The 14,092-nt window shown below is 39.0% G+C and overlaps 1 protein-coding gene across 1 annotated transcript; it reads right to left on the minus strand.

The window, feature by feature from the left end:
* Positions 1–219: 219 nt before the first annotated feature.
* Positions 220–13,116, minus strand: pmelb (premelanosome protein b). The gene is made up of 12 exons (XM_067593261.1): positions 13,039–13,116; positions 10,846–10,941; positions 10,430–10,576; positions 8,886–9,014; positions 6,768–6,929; positions 6,337–6,669; positions 5,690–5,977; positions 3,843–3,980; positions 3,628–3,730; positions 3,326–3,531; positions 3,135–3,225; positions 220–670 (listed from the first exon to the last, which is right to left on the minus strand). Exons 1-12 carry the CDS (start codon positions 13,094–13,096, stop codon positions 508–510), a joined length of 1,914 nt encoding a protein of 637 aa, XP_067449362.1. The 5' UTR covers positions 13,097–13,116; the 3' UTR covers positions 220–507.
* Between the last annotated feature and the right edge of the window lie 976 nt (positions 13,117–14,092).

Raw genomic sequence — 14,092 nt, forward strand, 5'->3', positions numbered from 1 at the left:
CACAAATCATGATTCAGCATGATTACTGAGGATTATCTTGATCAAAATGAAATCTGTGACTTCCATAAGCTCTAACTAATAGAGAGAAGAAAGAGAGCTGTGTTTTGTGGGGTCGGCGGTTCTGTCTGAAATCTTGGATAATCCCACAAGGAGCTCAGCCGCAGCACGAGTGTAGCTGCTTTATAATGCGTTATGAATTAAGTAAAACAAAAACTGCAATAACTGTTTGGAGCAAAGTTTATTTGAAAAATATTAAAAGTCAGTTTTGTCCAAATGAAAGCATACACTTCAACTACCAAACTTCAAATACATACAAAAATCAGAGCATGTCTTAAGCTGTAATTTTAAGAATTTTTTTGATTTAATTGTAATTAATTGTTACACACTCATTAAGTTTATTGTTTAGAAAACATGTTTTTTTTAAAAAAAGTATAAAAAGACATCCCAGGTGCCTGTAACTTGCAATCAGATGATGCTTGGTTTGGTATTTGGTTGTGTAAGGCTGGTTCAGACCGGCCTGTCCTGCAGCAGAGGGCAGTTGTCCACGGCTCCTCGTCTGTTCAGGAGGTTCCAGAACATCGATGCTGCGGAGCAAGTGTGCGCCTGGCCGAGCTGCGGGCCTGCAGATATGATGACGTCTTCCTTCAGAGGACGGTAGGACTTCAGGCGCCTGTCGAGTGAAGCACAACATCAAGATAAGTTGTTTCAATTGTATGTGCATAAAGGGTAAGGTGGGGGATTGTCTATATTGTTCTTATTGCCAACAAATCCCATAAAAAATACCTAAATCTACAAAGTGATAGTTATCTCTCTATCTCTCTGTGACTTCTCTAACCTGTTTTCAGCTCTCAGCCCCAAGTCTACTGGTTCCTACTGAAGACATAAATCTTTAAAAGCATGTCACAAAAAGATTTATTTTTATCCATGCTAGTGGTATGAGTCTAGGGATGAAATAAACAGAATAGATGACACACTGCAGGGCTCCAATTTCCACTTTTTTTTTTTGCACCAAGGTGACTTTTCAAGCACCACTGCTCTTCATCAGACTGAGGTGACAAAGCACAACGCCATCTTAAATATACACGATGCTAGTCACATGATACAGTCACATGAACCGAGTTTCTAATGTGAAAATAGCATACAATGTATACACAAAACACCTATACATATCCATAAATGCATATATACACCCACATCTGTAACTAAGATGCATGTATATGTATACATACACACATACAGTAGATAGTGTACATAACTCTGCAGTCAAAAAAGTTCAGAGTTGAATAGAGTCAGGAAACACTCAATTTAAAAAACAATTAATATGTGTAAAAAAGTATATTGTATGTACAAAACTATATTAAGAGGACGACACTCCATAGGGTGTTCCTAACCACCATCACGCTTGTAAGCCATCATCAAGTACAGGAAAATACTAAAGAGGCGCCTCTATTTGTCCTATAAAGAGTGAAATATTATCAGCCAAAGACCAACAGCACACAGACCAAAAAAAGACTGAGAAGAAAAAGAGAATACAGATTACTAGTTATACACAGAGGATATGACTAATAGGAAGTGGGTCCAGGGAGTCACATAAATGTCCATTTCCTCATTTAGGCCCTTGGGTGACATACAGTAGTATCTAGAGCGCGAATCCAGACAAGTTCTCGTTTCAAAAGATGAGTATTTATGTCTCCCCCACCCTCCGTGGGAGTTGGACATGTTCATTTCCACTGTAACTGAGAGAGGCAGACAGTGTGGTTCATTAAACTTGAAATGGTTGGACACAGGGCTCTTATAGTCACGGTTTCTGATAGCACTTCTATGTTCTGGGACTCTGGTTTTGAGGGGTCTGGAAGTTTTGCCAATATATGCAAATCCACAAGGGAATTTGAGCATATATATCACACTATTGGTTGTGGTTTTGCTGGTGTTCCCACATTTGTAACTGCCTGGTTCCACAGGACTCAGAAACGTGGATGGTGTTGATGGGGGATTAGGTGGCCAATCCACCCTCACCAATGGTGGCAATGGTTCTGGGGATGGCAATGTTAAAGGATTTGGGTGGCGATTTTCTATATTTTTCTTATTATCAGAAAATCTCATCTGCAGAACCAAACTACTCTCCAGAGACTGAAAACGTGAACGCTGTTATTAGTCTTTGGAGCTGTTTCTAAACAAACTAAGGTGACCGTAATCTTCTTGGTGGAGGGACATGTCACCCAGTGCAGCGGTGTGACTCATTGATGTGTTGTCAATAGTTTTTGGACAACAACGGAGGTCTACAGCACAGAGGAATAAGGTATATCAGGCTTTGGATACACACAAAATACTTGTAAGTAAATTAATTAATTGTTGGTTTGGTTCGGCACATGAGAATTGTTGACAATAAGAAAAATATAGAAAATCTGTAACCTTTAATCTCAATAACAATTCAATAGATGACCATGTAATGGTACAGGTATCCATGGTGCCCAGAAAATGAATCCTTGTGACTTTCTATCAAGCATCACCATCAGGTCAAAATTTTAATGTGTTCAATACTTCGGTTTATGACCAAAAACCTGCAAATGACATTCTCACCAACTTAAGCTGAACTTTGTGCTTACTGCTAATTAGCAAATGTTACTATGCTAACACGCTACACTAACATGGTCAGCAACATACCTACCAAACATCAGAAATGTTAGCATTGCCATTGTGAGCATGTTAGCACGCTGATGTTAGCATTTAGCTCAAAGCACTAATGTGCTTATAAGTAAGTTACAGCCTCATAGAACTGCTAGCAAGGCTGTAGACTCTTCGTCTCGTTAAAAAAGGCTCAGATGGGCACTGTTTTCAGACACGGATTAATACACGTTTTGTGCTCCAGTGAGTATTTGCAGCAGCAAAATTGTGTCTGTTGATGTTGTTGTTGAAAACAATAGAGCCCTATTTCACGGAAAAAAGAAGCTATGTCAGACTTTGGATAAACAGGGAGTACTTGTCAGTGGAATCAATCTGTTGTTGGTCTTGGTCTTTTCGTGGGATTTGTTGACAATGAGACAAATATAGAATATAATCAAGTAATTGAATGAGATTGTGTATAATTTGTAGAAAAATGAATATCACAAGACATGTCAAGTTACAGTTCTTACTTGTAAGAAAACGCTACTATTCCTACTGCCAGGACGAGTGCCAGGACACCCAACATCATAGCGATAGTGCCAGAAGAGGACAGATCCGAGCCTGAAACAAAGAAAAGGACAAGGATCACACTGTCAAGCAGCATAAAGCAGATTGTCAAACTGAACAATTTGTGGACTGTTGCATGGTAGTGGCTGCGTACCCATGTCGACATTGACTTTGGCACTGGTGGCGGCTAGACTGACATCATTGGCCATGGACACATTGATGCAGTAGACACCAGAGTCATTGAAGAAGTGACGCAACACCAGCTGGCACTCTTTGGAAGGCTCCACCATGTTGCATATCGTGTGAATCGGCCTCAAGCACTGCTCATCCAGAATCACACTGCACACCTCTTTTGGGAGGCTTTGGGAGAAAGATGCTCCAGTAAGTAAAAGTAAATAAAATAAAGTGTTTTTAAAGGACACTGTGTAACTTTATTTGTTTTAGAGTAGCATTCACCTTCCCTGGCAGGTAACAGTGAGATCCAAAGCATGTTTGTCCGTTCCAGGTGATGCCATCACAGCATTGTCCATTTGCACAATCTCTACTTTTTCAATGCCCTCTGAAAACCAAGACAAGGGCCACAGGGTGAAGGACTAGTCACTTCAAAGTTTTTTATTGTTTCCATTTTACATGTTGATGAACGTAGAAAGCATTAACGAAAGGTCACCTACCAACCACTTCGATGCCGGTGCAGAAGGAGCCGTATCGATAAATCACGCAGTCATCATCAGAGGGTTTATCATCGGCTTCCCTTTTAGCAACCACTACCACTGTAGCTTGGCCCGTCAGTGTCACTGTTCGCTTTACACCTGATGAGGACAAACAGCAGCAGAGAGTTAACATCACATCATCTAATTCACAATCATTTTAATTATTTATTTTAATTGATTATTAGTAATCCAGAGTGCGCCAAAAACATCTCAAGTCCAAAAATGAGAGCAGTCAACATTGATTTCTTTTAACCTTAACCGTGGTCATTTCCAAACTGTAACCAAGTTGTTATCATTTCTTTTAACCATGACGACTGACGAAAAAGGTCCCCTAACTTCAACAAAGTTGTTTTGTGGCATGCGTCTTAACCAGTAGGCTACCTTGGCTACCCAGGGTCTATGTAGTTGATCGATCGCAAAATTGTTAGAGATTTGCACCACTGAAGTACAATATCAGGATCTCCATTCCCCATCAAGTGGTCCTGGTCCTGAAGAGGGTCAGAATCTAGTTTTAAGACAGTTTATATTGAGATAATTTATTGTAAAGTTGTGTTTTATCGAATTGCACACTCAGAACTGAGGGCAGCATAGTATTATGCCAGCGTAGGAGTACTGGAAGGCAGCAACAAACAATTATTTTCATCACCAATAGGTCTGAAAATGACTGTCTCTAATAATTTATTCATTGTTCAGTCTGAAAAATATCAGAAAATAGTGAAAAATACAGATCATTATTCCCTGAAGCCCAAGTTAACATATTCAGATTACTTGTTTTGGCTGACCAACACTCAAAAACCCAAAGATGTTGAGTTTATTATCAAGGAAAACTGGGAAAAATAATAAATATTCACATTTTAGAATGTGAAAAAAAGGTTTGAGAAGCTTATACCAGCAAATGAATTGTTGTCAATTCATTTTCTGTCAGTCCATTAATTGATTAATCATCTAATCACTTCAGCTCTACCATAGTGGAATAGTGTGGGTCAATAGGGGCCCAAGAGCAAACTTTTGCCCCGGGGTCCCATAAGAGGTTTATCCAGCCATTCTCGCATTAGTATTTTAAACCCAAACCTTGATGTTTTCCTGCCCTCAATCTAACCAAACATCAACCATAGCATTGTCAGATCATAAAACAGTTTAGAAACAGTGATGTTATTAGGAACATCAAATCAAGAAACACTAATACATGTCATTCTGGATGGAGGATATGTTGGCCATAGAACTGCTGCATGTGTCCTAGTTCATTCATTTGTTGGCTGCAATAAATGTTTATTTAACAGCTCTTTATTCAAAATTAGAGAGTGGGTGTATTTTTGCCATTTTGTCATATTTTCTTTAAAAAATATTGCTTTGATAAATTGGGGGTAGTTCACTCCTTAGTCAAGGGGAAAGTCCAAGGAAAAAATCAATAAATGAAAGATAAGATTCAGCACCCCTCCCCACCCCAATAATTTTCTTACAGTCCCGCAGTACACTAGTAAAGATGATTGATCTGACCACGCTCAGTGAGCATGCAAATCAGAATTCAAATATTAAACCTCAAAGTACAATAGAACAATTCATTTTGAAGTCAGCTTGACCTGTTGATTTGTACAATGGCAGCGCCTTTTGAAAGATTTACATCACATTTACATTTTAGGAAATCAGTTGATGCTTTTATCGGGTTCATCTGACAGTTGGTCCACTTGTATGAGCTTAGTGACACTTTGCTATTGTTGTACAAGCTACCTCTGGTGGGGATTGAACAAATGATCTTCTGGTGAGTTTATACCCTAATTCTGTACAAGCAACTACTCAAATCAGCCTACCTGCTTCAAGCCCAGTCCCTGCCTCACTGTTCGCCTGCTCATTCACAGCTGGGAGCATCATGGAGGACTCGGCCGAGGCTGAGTCAGCTGGCTTATTGCGGTTGATGGGGGAGGGAGTCTTGGCCACTGTGGGTGTTTCCTGACCAGGCTGCTGAGTTGTGGAGGCAGTGGAAGCCTCGTCCTCGCTGTTGTCCTCCTCTGTGTCCGAAGGAACCGTGTTGACAACCAGACCACTTGCTTTGGTGGAAATCAGTATTGGAACAGCAGACACCATTGCAGGAGCTTTGACTGTACACAGAGAGGGATGCTGAGCTACTACAGGTCCATACTTCAATAAGATGTACATACACAGTAAACATTGTAAGCATCATTAAAGATTTTACTGAAACAACCACTACTAGACATTTGCTAGAAATTCGATACCAGTCTCATATCTGTCCTTTCAATACGTAGCCAGCAGCCCGTTAGCTGCTTAGCTTAGCATAAAGACTGGAAACAAGGTGAAACAGCTAACCTGACTCTGTCCAAAATTTAAAAATCCACCTGCCAACACCTCTAAAGCTCAATAATTAATTCTTTATTTGTTGTTTGTCTAATCTGTGGTTTCACAAGGAGTTCCTGTATGTGTTGTAACTACTTTCAGTTACCTGTGGTTTCATGATCAGTAGGTGGACCGGGGGCCTTGGTTGGGGTATCAACTGGTGGGTCGCAGGCCTTATCCGGGATCACCGCCTGGATCACCACCTGGGGCTTGAAGGAGCCAGAGTTAATGTAGGTGTGAGTGACAGTCAGCTCTCTGGATATGAGGGCTCCACTTTCATCCCCAAAGTCCCAGTTGAAGGTGATGTCTGCGTTGCTGAGGTACTTGCTGGGGTCGTGGAGGGTGATGGTGAAGGCGATCGCTCTGTTCTGGATGAAGCGCATGTCTCCAGCCACGATGTCGTTCACTTGGTCCAGGGAGACGGCGAATGGGATTTGATCTGAGACGAAAACCAAATAATAACAACAAAATGAACACTGATTGAAGGTTATAGCTTCTAGTCTTGCAATAACTACTTAGAAAATCTAAACTGATTACCAGTGATGGAGAACTGAGTGGAGGCATATCCCAGAGGAATGAACTTCTCCTTGCTGCGGTAGTGGTAGATAACAATGTCCATGGTGTAGGAGCCCAGTGGGATGTCATCTGTCCCAATGGTCAGAGAGGAGGAGGAATCGTCTGCTACCTGCCAGTACTGACCTGCCAGGTGAGCGTTCAGAGCCTGGTGAGTACACTTCACTTCCTCTTCACTACAAATATTTACACATGATTGTAATCCAGTTAATTTAATAAAACTGTATCAGGAAGCTTTCTGTAAGATGTGTTCAGGGTCGGAGCTTGTCTGCTTGAGAAGGATTTATAAATGTTAACATAATTACCCTTTTTTCTGTTTTCACAAAGCTTTCTCAAATCTGAAACTGTGTTTTAAACAGTCTCTGGAGTCTACTTGGTAATCAAGTCCATGTTTTTCCAAGTGTAAATATAATATTTTTTAAGATAGACCTGGTTTAATGTTGTCTGATTGGAGAAAATGCAGTAAAATCACTTTTTTTGTTTTGATAAATAGAATAAAGGTTTCACACATCTGACAGTGGGATTTAAACAGTGTTAAGGTTTTTACTATGACGATGTTCAACACTTTTTATAACTATAAGTGGTGCAAACACTGAGAACTAGTTGCTTAATATAGTTGTTTAAGTTTTCATAATACATAATAATCATGTGAAGTTCTTCACTTGTTTTGTTTTTTTTACTTTCCGAATATGTTTATTGAATTTTTAAGTTTTCCATTTTACAAGAAAAGCGAGCGAGACAAAAATAAACAGACAATTTAGAGCATAATACTGTTTATCTCAGCATAAATAAGTAAGTAATGAAGAGAAGAAGAACATTCATTCATCATCGTTTCGAGTCAATTATCACAATATCACAGCAACAACCATATTTGGGCCTTAATATCTCATATAATTCATGTGAAACTTCTGATTAAAATAGCAAACACATTCACATTAAGGGATGGGTTCACAGTTTTTCAAGTCTGTCTTAAAACAACAGTCAGGCTGTAATTATTCCTCATGTTTATATTGGCTATTAAAAGATCCCCTTCAGATGTGATGGGGGCCAAAATCCACAGTGTGTCCACACAGTCATTTGGTGCAAAAATGCATTTAAAAATTTATCTGGAGCTCATTCAGCAATCTGAGTTAGTCATATGAAGTGGAGGAGAGACACTGGCTCTAATTCAAGCTCAGTTTGCAATGTGTTCTGCATTTCGTACAAGACAGTTTCCCGGTGTTTTTGTAATTCAAGACAAGACCATAGCAGTATTTATGTGTCTGTCACTTGTTAACGTGACATTTTTTGGAGTAAATCCTTGAGGCCTCATGCCATGTGACATGCAATGTCTGAAGTCTGAAAAGTGACAATCATGTATTGTTTTTTTACATGTCTTGCAGGGCAAATGAAGTGACATAATCATGATCATATGAAAAGGCTCATTCTTAATCCATACTGGGTCATGTTTCAGGTCATAGCCTGTGACATAAGAAACTCTGTGACCCTCAGAATCAACATCATTTCAAAGCATTTGGCTTTATAATAATAATAATGGATTACATTTATACAGAGATTTTCCATGGTACCCAAAGCGCTTCACAGTGAAGGGGGAGACTCATGTCAACCACCACCAATATGTCGCACCCACCTGGGTTATGCACGGCAGCCATTTTGCACCAGATTGCTCATCACAAATCATCTTGAGGTGAAGAGGGAGGGGATGGCTGAGCCAATTACTCTGGGAGATGATTAGGTGGCCAGATGGAGAGAGCTGGGATTGGGAATTTTGCCAGGACACCAGGGAACCCCCTACTCTTTGTGATTAATGCCATGGGATCTTTAATGACCACTGTGAGTCAGGACCTCGGTTTAACATCTCCTACAGCACAGCGTCTCCATCACTGCACTGGAGCTTTGGGATTTATTAGGACCAGAGGGAAGACTGCCTCCTACTGGCCCACCAACACAACTTCCAGCAACAAATTCATTTTTCCCAGTAGGTCTCCCATCCAAGTACTGACCAAGCCAACTCCTGCTTAGCTTCAGTCATTAAGCTGAAACAGGGTACATGTTAGTATGGCTGCTGACAGCTAGACTCACCCCAGGTCTTCCAGACAAACACATAGCCCGGCTTCTTGTCCTTCTTAATTGGTGTCCCATCGGGGAAAACAGCTTCCCAGTCTGTGTTCTGTGTTGGGTATACTGGCTCAGATTCAAGGTACTTTGTTCCTGTGGGAGGAGCAAGAACATTATGACTGTTAGAAACTGTGACATGCTAAACAGATTTAAATAGCAGTAAGATGTACAGAACCATGGCCAGGTGTGACTCGTTGCCAGTGCACATTGTTCAAGAAAATACTAAAGATCGGCTCAAAAGTTTGTTAAAACAGTATCTCCAAATACTGCAGGAACCTGAATTGAATTGTGTGTGTTAACTAGAGACAACTGGTGTAAGAAATAAAATGTAAACCAGAAACAGAAATTACTCATGCAGGGAATGAGAAATGTAATCTTAGACCCTTTTTCTTAGATTTAAATGTGTTAAAACGCAGGATGGAGTAATAAATGAATAAAAATTAACATATATATTTAATTATGGAAATAATTTATATTATTATTAAGACTGACTATTCATTTGTATGAAGAAATTGTAAGTTGGTGATATATATTTTGTGTTTGGCTTTATTTTCTTGTTGAAAGTTTTGTGACAGTTTTGTTTCTCCTCTGTGTGTACTCGACTGTTAAACCAATAAGATGAACTGGTTTTGATGTTATCTTTACGTGGTTATAGTGCGTATATAAAAGTGTGTGTATAAATGTATGTGTGGTGGAAGAATAGTCAAATGCTTATGCTGGTGCTAGTGGGGACCCTATTGTAGAGAGAAAGATAGGCCATGCTAGCAGCTGTGTGAAGTTAGCTAACTACTACATGCTAACATGCGGATGATTAGTAAGTTTAATGTCACCATGTTCACCATCGTAGTTTTAGCATGCTAGTATTCTCTAATTAGCACTAAACAGAAAGTACTGAGGTTGATGTGATGTCGTGCATTTTGCTGGTATTTGGTCATGAAGCAGCAAAGTTGGTGATGTTGCCACATGAAAGCTCAGAGGATCACCAAAGTTATGACAATTCATCTTGAGGGGAACATGAACATCTGCACCAAATTTCATAGCAACCCATCCAGCGGTTGTAGAGACATTTCACTCAAAACCACAAATGTGAACCTCATGGTGGTGCTCCAGAAATAGTCATAATATCACCAAAGTAGAATTTACTGTCTAGGAATCATGAATGTCTGTACAACATTTTGTGCCAATCCATCAAACAGATGTTAAGGTATTTGACTGGATGCAACCTTTGACCTGCTGGTGACGCTAAAGGAAAGTTGAAGGAGGGTTATTATACACACATCATGTAGTCGCAATAATAAAAAGGTGACGCCTGCACACTTAATCCAAGCCACAGGACAAACGTTAACGTTAAAGGCAAAGTTAGGATAAATCCTCTGGGCGCCATGGATATCTGAACCAAATTATATGACAACCCATCCAATATTTGTTTATATTTCAGTCAAGTGTGTATTGTGCATGGTGTGTGTATGTGTGTTAGTGTGTGTGTGTGCGTGTTAGTGTTGTGTTACCATTGACAACACAGTCTTCAGCCCAAACAACGTCTCCATCCGGCTGCACCTTCTGGTTGTGTGGGAACTCCAAGTCGATGGTGAAGGTGACTTTGGCTCCAGTCAGAGTTGGTGAATCATTGCCTACATTGAACGTCACTCTGCCGCCTGCAATGAAGAGGACAGAAAAACACTGAGTCACGGACACAGAAATATATGCCTGTGAGTCCAAATAAGTGTAATGATCCTTGAATTAAAAACATAATTTAGACATAATTTTATTTCCAAAAGCATAAAGTAATGGGACGTCCTGGTGTCCTAGAGGTTTAAGATGCACCTTTGTTGCATGTCAGTCCAATATCTCTCTCTTCATTTCCAAAATACTTTCAAACTGTGTATAAATATGACATTTGCCACCAATATTTCAACACACAAACCTTTCCAGGAGTCTCTGTACCGGGGGTCTCCATCCTTCCAGATTGGGTACATCTTAGTGTTCCAGGACGGATAACGAGTGAAACGGTTTTTGGGCTCTGAAAATAAATTGAGAATAAATATATTATACTTAAAGCAGAAGCCACCAGTTCCATACACATATGTTGTAAGTTCAGAGGAGTTTCCTAATAACTTTGAAAATGTTTCCTAGAAAGAAACATGTATTTTGGTTCTTATAATAAAGAAAATAGAGACAATATATAATTGGAAGTTTAAATTAATTCATTCCAATTAATTCAAAATCTAGTCTTTAAGTCAGTGTGCAGTCATTTCAATTCAATTCAATTTAATATGTGATACCATCAGTCAGTTGAACATGGAGAAATGTGAAATTTCTCTACAAGCAAGCATAAAATACAACATATCGGGAGAATAAAGATTCCAGTAAAAAACTTTAAAATTAATAAATATTTATTTGGGTTTAATTGAAGTTTTACTTTCCAAAAACTTTACAGTTTCCCTATAATCTGTCCCTAAGTAGTCCTAGAAAATTATTAGGAGATTACCAACCTGTAAATTAAGTGTTTTCTCACTCTACTGGGCTCTTAAAAAGCATTTCAGTGACATGTAGTTTATTTAAATCCTCTTTAGAGTTGCCCAAAGTCCTCATTATTGGACTTAATACATTTAATTTTACAACAATCTTGATGTATCTATCTCTATTTGCCACTGATGATGTGACATAAGGTGAAGGTGACTGAAGGTGCCCACAAATATAATTCTCTACTTCCTCCAATCCCTTTCATGTGATGCTCAGCTGAGTGCGTGTGCACGATTTTATCAACAGATTAACAATGTCACAGGGGTCGAATTTGGATTAAATACAGTTCAAATAAAAGCTTAAACTTATGGCAGAAAACAGCTATTATTTGAATCAGACTTTTGAATGTGATTATGAATTCAGGCTGGATTATTTCAGATTAATGACATTTCTTTTTCACTCCTCTCGTGGTTCGGCTCAGAACCTGAAGCCAACTATTGAGGTATGAATTGTCAAATGCAAAATAATACAGTTCTCGAGGCAGCCGGCAAAATATTCATTCCTTCCTTAGAAGTCATGACATTCATTTCTCAGAATATTAGACCGACTGGACGAGTGCACGTCCAGAAACGTTGAGTCTGTTAAGTATTGTTTTTATGTGTTTATGTTCCCCATAATGTCACCTTAAGGTGAAAGTTGAATAAGGATTAAGATAAATAGTCTGCGCTTTGCATTAGAAAGGTCAAATTCTGTGTCATTTAAATTCATGCATGACTGCATAGAGAGGTCATGGGAAACTCTTGAAACTGGAACTTCAACTAGAAACAGATTTTATGAACCAAAAACACAACGTTTCTCTGCTGGAGGAACTGAAATGATTCATTTCAGTGGAAGGAGGAGATTAAATTAGAATAGATTTGATCTATTTTGTCTTTCACAGCATCTTTGGAGGCTTAGTATTTGATTGGAACCTAAAAGCAACCTCACAAAAACCATAGTAGGATCGCCCCAGTAACCACATGGTTGCTGCACATGCAACATATCTGCCAACGTCCCTGGTTTGAGTCCAGCAAAGGACTTTTGATGCATGTCAAATCCATCTCTCCACTAGTTTCTTGTTGTCATCTTCACCAATAGTTGTCAAATAAAGGCAAAAACTGCCAAAAAAGTAAATAAATAATAAAAAAAGAACTAAATCACTGCTGATTGACAGATAAAAATACTGACAGAGCGCCAATTTTGTAAATATTGTCTTAAAATGAAGTAATTCATGATGGTTTGAGAAAGTTCCACTTACAACGGCAACAAAGAAACATAATTTACATATAAAACTTGTATAATGAGTGTTGTTCATGACACTGACTGTAATATTAGAGAGCTGGTTGTCATCTCTCTGTCTACTGGAAGGACAGATTATTCTGATTATTGAAGTTGTCCATCTTAAAGTACATAAAGTGCTCATTCTGAAGTACTTTGCATTCATTTGAAGATAGAAAATGTCCTGAATAACTTGTATAATATCTGAAACTGCAGCCTCATCACTCCTGAGATCTGAGACGGATTAAATGTGACATTTTTACGCTGCTGTTTCAAATTATTTCTGTCACACTTTCTACATAAAATTCAGTTTAAAAAATGCATTTTCTTTACTTACTCGCAGCAGTGTGTGAAGCCACCGCCAGCAACACCAACAGCACTACAGACGTCCTCATGGTCAATGCCCCTCCTCTTAATGAAATATCCCTTTTGTGAGCAGCAGGCAACAGAAAACTGGCTTTATAAACCCTCTGATGTTTGACCTCACATTGTGTATTAGCAGGAGGAACGCCTCCTTCCTCTTGGAGCCCTCCAATGAGATTCAGGGCTCCTGGACTGATTTGTGATTTGTGTATTTACAGTAGCAGCACGTCTGGGCGATTACAGTCGTACGTACAGTGGAGAACGCGCCACATAATCACATAAGAAATGCAGAATTCCACATGGACTTTTTTTGCATGGCAACAGATTCGATCACGAGACGAGCTCGAGTGCGTATAAAGAATTTTTATTTCTCTGCGATGGTGACGGCCATGACCGGAGGCAGTTTTCGGGTTGTTTTCAGGCGTACATACTTCCCATTCTCGTGAACGGGATATCTCAGGATTTCATTACATCTGGCGTTTGGGCTCAAGGATGAGCTAATTAGATTTTGGTGGTCAAAGGTTAAAGGTCACTGTAACCTCACAAAACACGTCTTTGGCCATAACTCAAGAATTCATATGAAAATTGTGAGAAAGATTCACACAAATGTCCAACAGGATGAAATGATGAACTGATGATATTTTATAGCTTAGATAGTTTTTAGCTTTACTAGTTGGTGGAGGTTTACAACCGTGAGGTGATATTTCTAGTTAAATAAGGAATTAATATTGATAATAATAATATGAATTAAAAGGATGCATCTGCTCACCTTATTGAGCTGTGCTCAGTGATTTACATTAATATAATACATTGTATCAGAGCTGCAAAGATTAGTCAATTAATTGATTAGTCGATCAACAGAAAATTTATCTGCAACTATTTTGATAGTCAAATAATCATATTAGTCTTTTTTTTAAGCAAAAATGTAAAAAAGTTGCTGTTTTCAACTCACATGTGAAGGTTTAATGATTTTCTTTGTCACCTTTGACTCTGGCAAATTTTAACTGTCATTTATCACTAATTTTCAA

The sequence above is a fragment of the Thunnus thynnus genome, chromosome 6 (assembly GCF_963924715.1).
Source record: "Thunnus thynnus chromosome 6, fThuThy2.1, whole genome shotgun sequence".
NCBI lineage: Eukaryota > Metazoa > Chordata > Actinopteri > Scombriformes > Scombridae > Thunnus > Thunnus thynnus.

What these genes read in the sequence shown, in the direction of transcription:
- pmelb (XM_067593261.1), bottom strand. Translation starts at nt 13,096, where the DNA reads ATGAGGACGTCTGTAGTGCTGTTGGTGTTGCTGGCGGTGGCTTCACAC. An exon ending in TGAAGACTGTGTTGTCAATG is followed by an intron (nt 9,015 to 10,429) that starts GTAACACAACAC and finishes CTCCTCCCACAG; the next exon opens with GAACAAAGTACCTTGAATCT. An exon ending in ATAGTAGCGTTTTCTTACAA is followed by an intron (nt 671 to 3,134) that starts GTAAGAACTGTA and finishes TTCACTCGACAG; the next exon opens with GCGCCTGAAGTCCTACCGTC.